General features: G+C 41.7%; 1 protein-coding gene across 1 annotated transcript in view; it reads right to left on the bottom strand.

Annotated features, from left to right (window-relative positions):
• LOC124424937 (protein 60A) overlaps window positions 1–8,945 on the bottom strand; it is a 13,922-nt gene extending 4,977 nt beyond the window's left edge. The window contains exons 1-3 of the mRNA XM_046964585.1: window positions 8,392–8,945; window positions 4,051–4,237; window positions 1,460–1,614 (exon numbers count right to left, since the gene is read on the bottom strand). Coding sequence (XP_046820541.1) covers window positions 1,460–1,614; window positions 4,051–4,237; window positions 8,392–8,806 — 757 coding nt within the window. The 5' untranslated portion in view covers window positions 8,807–8,945. The remainder of the gene's footprint in view (window positions 1–1,459; window positions 1,615–4,050; window positions 4,238–8,391) is intronic.
• Between the last annotated feature and the right edge of the window lie 1,010 nt (window positions 8,946–9,955).

Genomic DNA, 9,955 nt, shown 5'->3' with positions numbered 1-9,955 from the left:
CTAGGCGCGGCAAACAACAAACTCTACGGACACGCGACGTTCGGATGGTTTCAGCTACTTTGCTTGAAACATACCGCATTTATATATTCTCGATGATATCGTTGTAACCCACCAATAAGTCCCGATCGTGTGTTAACAATAAAAGGGTCACAATTAATGTCATCTTTTACTATCGTGTTTGAAACAGATCGATCTCTCGACAAAGTAATAAATATTTATTATTAAATATTATTCTAATAAAGTAATAAATGTCCGACTGATTAGGTTCTAATCTCCAACGCCAAAGTAATCGAATTATAATATAATCGAATAAATTCAATATTTAATTATTTCGATTCCTGATGTAATTCACGAAATAATTGATGAATTTCTTATTCGCTATTAAAAACGAATTGCCTTTTGTTTCACTCTCCGTGATCTTCATCTGAAATTCAGTGACAAAATAAGATTCATGGTCGAAGTTATCGTATCATCTAGGTATCTTCTTTCTCTTTCTTTTCTGTATCCCTTTCCCCTTCGTGACGTGTCCAAACATCTGCCTTTTTTTCTTCCACATCTTAAACTGGAGAGACCATCTCACCGACATGGGAAGACAAGCAGACGCCAGGTCTCTCAGCAACCATTTGTAAAGAACTTTAAATTACTTATAAAATCATGTTGATGAATTGTATTTGCGCGAATGACGGAAAAAAGAAGCAACGTGTGCTTTTTCAATATTTTCTTAGATCAAGAACTTTTATTGAAAAAATTTCACTAAAGAAATCAATAAGAATATCTTTCTCAATCGATTCTGATTACTTTAGAAAATGATACGAAAAAGTATGACTATTTGACTAGTTACTGTTAGGTCTTAATAGTTATGCGTGAGAGAAATGAGAGGAGGAGGCGGAGGAAGGAGAGAGAAAGAGGGAGAGAGAGAGAGAGAGAGAGAGAGAGAGAGAGAGAGAGAGCGAGAAACTCTTTCCAGAATGGAAGTGAGAGCTTGTAACAGGTGTATACTTATATGCGTCTATAGCATACAGTCTTCCTCGAGTCAGGTGTATAGGAACGATCCGGAATTCACCGCATCGAACTTCTGACCCCAAAGCGTTTATTAGCCATGAGCTGTTGCTCAATGCATGCTGTAAGCACGCGCATCCGTGCATGTGTAAGAGCATATCCATGCTTAAGCACGCGTGAACTTCGCATTACGACAATTTACGTGTAATCACGTGGGCTTATCCCCCCCCCCCACCGTTTTCGTAAGCAATATCGTTTAGTAAGTAGCCTTCATCTTTGTAATCTATTTGGAGCAATTTTTTTCAAACATTTTCATTTATATTACGACAATGTCGTTCATGCCTACAATTTGAAAACTCATTTGTCGTACAAATATAATAAACAGAAAAAAAAAAGAACGGTCGATCGATTATGCCTGAAAAAATAATCGAGCTTATAATAAAAATAACTGCCCACTCACCAGAACGATCGGCAGGATGAACCGAAAGATACAATCCTCGATTTCCATTGGGGTTATTCACCCAATGTGAAAGAGGTTCGCTGACGTTTAATGTCAACCATCCTTCTCTTCCTATTGTCGTGTTTATCGCATCAACATATTGTAATTCCCGTGACCTAAAAATATATAATATTATATTAGTATACTAAAGTATAAAGCTATATAGCCGATCGTTTGCTGTCTTTAACAAATCACCAATGCAAGATCTGCCTTGTCATCGACTACAAAGAAGCACGCTTTGCGTCGTATTTAGATCCTTGAAGAGATAATTAACGTGCCTACGCATAATTAGAAAGAGAGATAGATAGAGAGTGAGAAAGAGAATGAGGGAAAGACGAACGAATAGACAGAGACAGAGAGAAACATGCGTTACTCATAATCTAACAATAAGTGCGTGTCAAATCGCACCGATACGTAGAAAAATCTGCTTATCGTTACAGCATCGTCAATACATCTAATCATGTCTTATGCGAGTAGGAAACATTTCTAGTTTTTCCCGTTGAAACGAACGCCATCGGACGAGTTGACATAATAATTTTTTCGTACGTAATATATACCTATATACGTATATATAACTATCGGTATGTAGAGATATACATGTATATACCGATAATGAATTATCTCGTCACGTTCGTTTCTTCCCACGATAATTATTGCGTTTCAAATAACATTCCTCTCGCGTGAGCGCAAATCGATCGGATCTATCGGCTGAAAAGCATTAGATTCTTACGTAAACGAATTTGCATCGTCTCGCATACCTAGCTCATTCACTCGTTGCAATCATCATATCTATAACATCATCGTTTGGCAAATTGTCGAAATGAGAAAATCATTAAAAGTTGAAATTAATGTAAATTACTTCGCATTGGTGCATGCTTGGCCGCTTCACGAAGCACAATGAATCATGCGGAGAAAAAGATTGTGGGAACGTCGACTCTCGAAGAAGGTAGACCTGCCGATTATATATATATATATATATATATGTATGTATATATGTATGTATATATATATATATATATATATATATATGTATGTATATATGTATGTATATATATATATATATATATATATATATTATATATATGTACATATATATATACATAGAGAAGGAGAGAGCTATATATACGGTCGGCTCACAAATTTTTTACAAACACTTGTCGAAGAGTGGCAGAGCGGAGCACGTGGTTGCGTCTTGTATCTGACAGAACATTTATAGAAACCTGAGCGCACATAAGAAAGCTGAGTCGCCAAGTTGTCTCGAAAGAAGCTTCAAGTAGATGAAGGAAAAGAAATAGGAAGAAAAGGATGCGTGACGCATCAAGGGAAACGAAGAAGGAGAGGAAAGAGTAGGAGGTGGAGGTGGAGACAGAGGAACTGCGTGCGTCTAACTGCGTAGGCACAGCGAGTAACTCGCATTCTTAACTCCTTGCCCGGAGTCCGTCGTCTCCACGGCTAATTTACCTCAATTTACGGAATAGCGTTTCCTGTCGGGGCCTGTATATCGGTCAGGTCGTAGTACCAAAGTCTGCGGAGGTACCAGTGACGGACAGTGACGGGCATAGACACGCCGTCGCCATTCACGCTGGAAACTCGGTCTTCCTCTCGGAAGGACCGAATTAATCGACCGACTGCTCTTCCATGCGCTAAATGCTCGTTCTTCTTCGTCGCGCGCGTACCCTGCCATATCAGATTTTATTCCTCCTCGATCTCCCTACCACCCGTATCGTCCTTGCCGAGATCCTTACATCGAGAAAGCTGGAAATGGTCCATTTGATAAGGAAAGACGTGCGATCTTTCGTATTTGAAAAATAACAACCATCTACTATCGTCATCACTATATGGCATACCTTAGACGCAACCATGGATATGAATCAGACAACCAGAAAGACGGAAGAAAAAGAAAAAAGAAAAGAGAAAGAGATGAATGGGTCCTCGATGCTTTCTCACAGGTAGAACAAAAATACCTGACATTTTTTCGCTGACTTGAAGACCGCCTAATTAGGACTACGATGACGATGTCAAAAACAACCAATATTTCCTTTGCTCAAACGAAATTGGTCTTGCTTCTCTCTTGGAGATCAATTATCTCTCTAGATAAAATTATGAGAGTGATAGAAAAGACAGATTGAGAAAAAACAAAAGTCACAGAAAGAGACAGAAAGATTAAGAAAATAAGAAAAAGGTAAAGATAAAACGCTTCTTCTCTCGATTTCTTTGACATTTGAAACAACTAAGAAATGCACCTTCGTTCATAATCGACAAGATAAGTTGCGACTTATAACCTGTGAAGAAGAAACTTTTAATTCGCCACCTTTCATCGTATTAATTTCGAGAGTCCACGTGGTAGATAGATGGATAGAAAGAGAGAGAAAAATACATATATGTATACACACATATATATACATATACATATACATATATGTATGTGTGTGTATGTATGTATATATATATACATATATATATATATATATATATATATATATATATATATAGAGAGAGAGAGAGAGAGAGAGAGAGATCTCAACGGAAAACTGTTCAATCTTAAGGCTTACCCATCTTCACTTCTTAGAACCCGATATGCCGTGATCATGTAAGATCCACGATTCCTTCGACTTTTCACGTCTATGCTTCGATAAAGCCTTAATTCAGCTCCAATTATGTGTTCTCCAGGTGGAACATCCGAGACATCGAACCAAAGCCTTTTCCCGCGTTCGTGCCTCACCCCAGGAACGTGATGATCTGCGAATCGAGAAAAGCACTTTCATTAAGCCGTAATGTTTCAACGACGGTCACCGCGTGGAACGTAAATTTACGATGGGTTCGTTTAGAGGCAATTAGTCTCCACTCCTTATCTACTAAACTATGGAAGCTTCTGTCGTTAAAGATAAGGGGACAGCTAAAGGCAGGTCATTTACGAACGTTATAAAAATTCTCTTAGAAAGAATCTATCCCAACGTTTCTCAATGAGTCACGTTAAGTCGACAAAGTCACATCAAAAGAAATGAATTTCCCGCAAAATTCCGCTCGAACGGAAGAATCTTGATATATGGGTCAGTTTTCTTTTTTAGTTATACCGACAAAGCTTATTTCAAAGAGGAAGGCTTGTTTTAAAGATCGATAAGGGCAATTCTCGTAAACGAGGATCTCCAAAACGAGCCGTAGACAATTCGCAGCGTGAAATCGTCCTTTTTTTTTTACCGTCAAAGCGGCTACAGTTAGAGACTATCTCTTACCCTTCGAGTTAAGAGAGAAGAAGGGTCATGGAAGAGGAGGAACGAAGAAAAGAGATGGAAGAAAAAGGAAAGAGAAGAGAGAACATACTCTTTCCCATTCGCTTTCTTCCTCTAACGGCTCCAGAGGCCACAGAGGAGGCTTAAGTAATGCCTAATGTTTCTCTGATCAGAGGCGGGGAGGAGGAAGAGAACGAAGGAGAGCCGTAGAGAGGAGGGCCTTAAGAGGGGGCGGGAAGCAGACGAGGGCATAAAAATTTGTTTTGTTTTTCTTGGACGGTCGCATTCCAACGGCACCTGATTGCCGCGAGCGAGGCTGGACCCCTGGCACTCGGGGTGGTCCCGAATAGCTCGAGTCCATTCTGGACCGCTCCACGCCAAGAGTGGACTTTTCTTTTTTACCCCCTCCGTACCCGTCCGTTCCACTCTACTCCATCCCACTTGGACTCCTCCACCCTCCCACAGCTTCATCCGACTTCTCTTACATTCAAACGCGCATCATAGTCCGACAACTGGCTACGAGGAAGTAGCCGTACAAGAAAGAGTATATGCATTCTCTTATTCTTCGTTATCTTTCTTACTAGCTATCTACTCTTTTTTACGTACCTTTTGCATACCTATCGTACATACCTTATTATCAAGGCTCTTTTACGATAAGCCATTTTTCATACTTGCTAACGAGGAATCATTTAATTCTTCTACTAAGTAAAATTTGACATTATTTCAAGGCATTATTGGTATTTCTTCGAAAAGAATAAACTAAGCCTCATTAAGGCCGATCCGAGCCATTAGTCCTATCTAGTAAAGTCACAATCACTTTGCATTCGCCACTTTTCGACCTCGGCAAGAAACCGGACGGTCCATCATCTATCTATTCCTTCTAGATTCTCTCTTGGTTTTTGCTAAATGCTTCTCTCTCCCTCCCTCCCTCCCTCCCTCTCTCTCTCTCTCTCTCTCTCTCTCTCTCTCTCTCTCTCTCTCTCTCTCTCTCTTGTCGGAAAGACAAGAGAGCCGCCCTTGGTAAAAGACAGATAGTCGAGAGAATGAGAGATGAAGAGAGGGGAAAGAGAACGGTCTTGGGAAGAGAGGAGCAAAAGAACTATCCGGGATGAACATGGGCGCCCAAGTTGAGACATTTTTACCTGCCCGCGGCTTCACGTGGGGAAAGAGAGATATTGACTCGTCTTCCCAATGAGGATACCCATGACCAATGGAAAGAGAATAAGTAAAAGGAAGAAAGAGAAAGGCGATGGAGAAACTTTAGATAATATATTGTAAAGATGCGCACGTGTATCAAGATGTTTTTATATCTATTTTATTAGCGATCCGAAGCGTTTTTCTTCGTTCTTTCGAATCAATCGATCAAAGAAATTATTTAATAACTATACGTGTGATATTCTTGATGATATTTTTAAAAGTAGAGATTGTGCGGCCTTGCGCCGGCATGGTACCTAAATATCGATGACTATGCCTACAAATCTCCGAAGGACTTCGAGATATATGGATTTATTCGGATACGGCTTATAAATCGCACGGTCTAAACTAAAAAGATGGAGAACGAAAGAAGAAGAATTTCCATATATTGATTTTCGCGAATACTTTTAAAGATGATCGCGTATGATCTTAACGATGCTAATTATCGAATTGAGAGAGAACGTTGTTTTAACATTTTCAACTGTTGCTTTCTGATTACAGATAGGCCTGTAATAGGCTGTGTGTGCGCGTGCGTGCCTGTCCGTGTAGACACACACACACATGTATTTATAATATATATTCTAATTATTATTAGCATACAAGTGCAGCAGCAGAAAGGAAAAGAGAAAGACAGAAGGCACATATGTAAGGGAGAACAGGGCAATCAATTAAAACGGACTGGTAGTCGTATAACGTAATAACGCGATTTAATTTATGTACGTTTTTATCGGACGCTCTGAGTTCCTAGTATTGGGTTGGGTACATATGTCGAATAAGTTATGGTTATAGCCTTATGGGTATCAATTTATATGCATGCCGCATATCACGTCGAAAAGCCTAGAACGTTTCTCAACGCGAGCCACGGTAGAGACGGCAACGTCAGGGAGATAGAGAGAGAGAGAGAGAGAGAGAGAGAGAGAGAGAGAGAGAGAGAGAGAGAGAGAGAGAGAGAGAGCACATGGACGAAGAAGAAGTTTCCGAGAAGTCCAACCGTGCTTCTTTGCGAAGGATACCAAGTTCCACACTAGAAACTGACCTCTCACGTTCGACCACGTAAGCCTGATCACAAAACCAAGATCGAATTCCTTGTCGATGTCGTTCTTGGACGACCAATCGTGCAGACTTCCTCTTCCTTTCTTCATGGAAGGAGAAACGTTGCATTCCTCGATTCGGATATATCTTGGTTGCCAATTTGAGCTCGTTCTATCGCGATACTTTGGTATCTCATCTTCGGACAGAAGAGATTAAGAGAAAACATCGATGTATATGGTCTTATCGACTTTCAACAAATGTTACTTTTCTTCTATTCGTATTATCGACAATAATAGATATATCTCATTTTAATTGAACGCTGTCGAATCCGAGAATGAATCTTTTTAAAATAGATTCATTCACGAAGAAAGACCTTTGCGTTCCTAAGCCTGTTTTGTAATATATTTGTATAGATATCTTTACATACGGCTCGAACGACTGCTAGGAAATTTTAGTCGCTTACAGTAAGTGGTACGATAAAGCGAGAATCTTAGCAAATAGAAAGTATCGTGAGAGGAGGAGTTTTATACATTTGTATGCGTCGAAATCGAAGAAAGTCGTCGGGACATTTCGGCTTTCTGCTTCCGCTTCGTGTTACAAGTGTTGCCAAAATAACTGTTAAACGGTAGTATATGTAAACGTAAGTGTATGTGTAAACGTGACGATCATTGATGAAATGATCAATTTGTGATAAGAATTTTGATATCTGATTAAATTAACGAACTCGATGAAATAAAAAGATCACACAAAAACATATTAAATCTTCGCAACTAGAACTCGTTACCTCTCGGTGTGTTTCTACGTGGACATAGATTCACGAAGAACGGGTTCGTAAACGAGTTTTGGAATACGTCGTGAACGGGGTTCACGATCTCTACCTTGAATAACGTAAATGCATTTCCTTCTCTACTTCTTCTATTTTTCTTTCATTGATTCAAGAAGATCAGCTTAATGAGAGAGGTCTTTCAAGATATCGTTGATTCTATCCTATTCCAAGCAAGAGTGATATGCCATTCCGAGCTAATTGAAATGTCATGAGATGACGAATCGGAATAAAATTGCAAATAAAAAGCATCTGGCCTATGGTCAGATAAAAAAACGAAGAGGAGCATAAACGAGAAAGATAAGTATCTGTATTGACGTCGGGTAGCTAATAAAAATCGATAAATTCTGGAGAAGTTCTCGCCTATTATCTTTTTCTTTATACCACGAGTTTGTCCATGCATATATTCAAATAAGTATGGCAAGGAGTCACGCAGAATCGCGAGTAGCCGCGGACTTATGAGTCGCATTTCTCTCTCCCTCCCTCTCTCTCTCTCCCTCTCTCTCTCTCCCTCTCTCTCTCTCTCTCTCTCTCTCTCTCTCTCTCTCTCTCTCTCTTCTCTCCTCTTCGTTCTCTCCGTCTATTCCCCTCCCCTGAAGAGAATAATCACTCACTGTGCGCAGCAAAGGTCATGATGACGTCGCTCTGGTCGATGGCCCTGAGATCCTGACCAGTAAGATCGAACTCTCCTCCAGCCCTATGCGTTTGATCGGCAATCGATCGTCGGCTATCGTCCTCATCTTCGCCAAGAGCGTTCTTATAAATGTCAAGAAGAAATTTAGGTGCGGATCTCTTGATTTGAGGTGGCCTTCCAGCTGTGTTCCTCGGCCTATCAGGCAACCCGAGCAAATTCAATATTTCATGCTCGACTTCACGTTTTTCTCTCTGGCTAACGACCCTGTGTACGATCGTCTGATCGAAGCCATTGTCGACGTAAAGTCCACTCATCCTCTCACCGCAGCCGCTCGTCGTTAATTCGCTGAGGATCGTAGTGAGGATCAGAATCGGCGCGAGACGGCACGATAACATCTCGTCGTCGACGAGCTCTGGCCGGAGGTCACCCTCCCGCCTCCAACACCACCACCACCACCACCACCGCCGCCACAACACTTTCGTCTTCGTCGTTGTCGTCGTCGTCGTCGTCGTTGTTGCCTTCGTCCTCTTCGTCGTCGTCGTCGTCGTCGTCTTCGTCGTCCTCGTCGTCGTCGTCGTCGTGGTTGTCGTTATCGTCGTCGTCGTCGTCGTCGTTGTCGTTATCGTCGCCGTCGCCGTCGTCGTCGTCGTCGTCGTCGTCGTCGTCGTCGTCGTTATTGTTGTCGTCGTCGTCGTGATTGTCGTTGCCGACGTCGTTGTCGTCGTCGTCTTCGTCGTCGTCTTCGTCGTCGTCAACGTTGTTGTACTCCTCGCTGCTCTCACAACCGTGGTAACCGTTTGTCGTTATCGTCCTCGTTGTTTTTTTCTTGTTCTTTTTCTTCTTTCTTCTCCAGTTGCTTTTTCTACCTATAGTACACCAACAACACCACCGCAAAAACTCTCCTCGAAGGATCTTCGAGGATCCGCGCTGCGCCGTGCCGCGCCGCGCGGATCGATCACAATCGAATTTATCTTACCTGGCTTCTTCGATCTTAACTTAACTTGGTATGATTGAGAATTTAAGGATAATGGAGATCAAACAAATCCTTTCCAATCTTTTTCAATCGCTTCTTACAGTTTCTCCTTATTTTAAAAGGAATAAACAAATATATATAAGCGCGCACACACGCAGATAATTTCTCAGGACTCGAAACATTTACCAAACGGCGGTACCTCGAGCGCTCTTCGGTCGAACTCTCGATGAGCACCGATGAGCAAACACTGCCACTGCTGCCGTCACTGCTACTACCGTCGACTCCCGCGATCCCAGTGCCAAAGCAGTAGTCTGTTTGTCTGCTAGTCCGTGCAATGTGCCGTGCCGTGCCGTGCCGTGCCTTGCCTTGCCTTGCCGTGCGGTATGCTGTACGATGTGCCATGCACCTCCTCGTCCTCGCTACTACTTTCCACCGTGAGGGTTTTACCACCGCCTCCCAAACCCGTACCGATTCGATACTCGGGCCCTGCCTTTCAACATTCTGCCATTTCGAATGGTTATTTCATGACGTCCTCTCTCTCTCTCTCTCTCTCTCTCTCTCTCTCTCTCTC

This window comes from Vespa crabro, chromosome 6 (assembly GCF_910589235.1).
Source record: "Vespa crabro chromosome 6, iyVesCrab1.2, whole genome shotgun sequence".
In the NCBI taxonomy this organism is placed as follows: domain Eukaryota; kingdom Metazoa; phylum Arthropoda; class Insecta; order Hymenoptera; family Vespidae; genus Vespa; species Vespa crabro.
The sequence above is the reverse complement of the archived record's forward strand: the minus strand, read 5'-3'. Positions and strand labels throughout refer to the sequence as shown.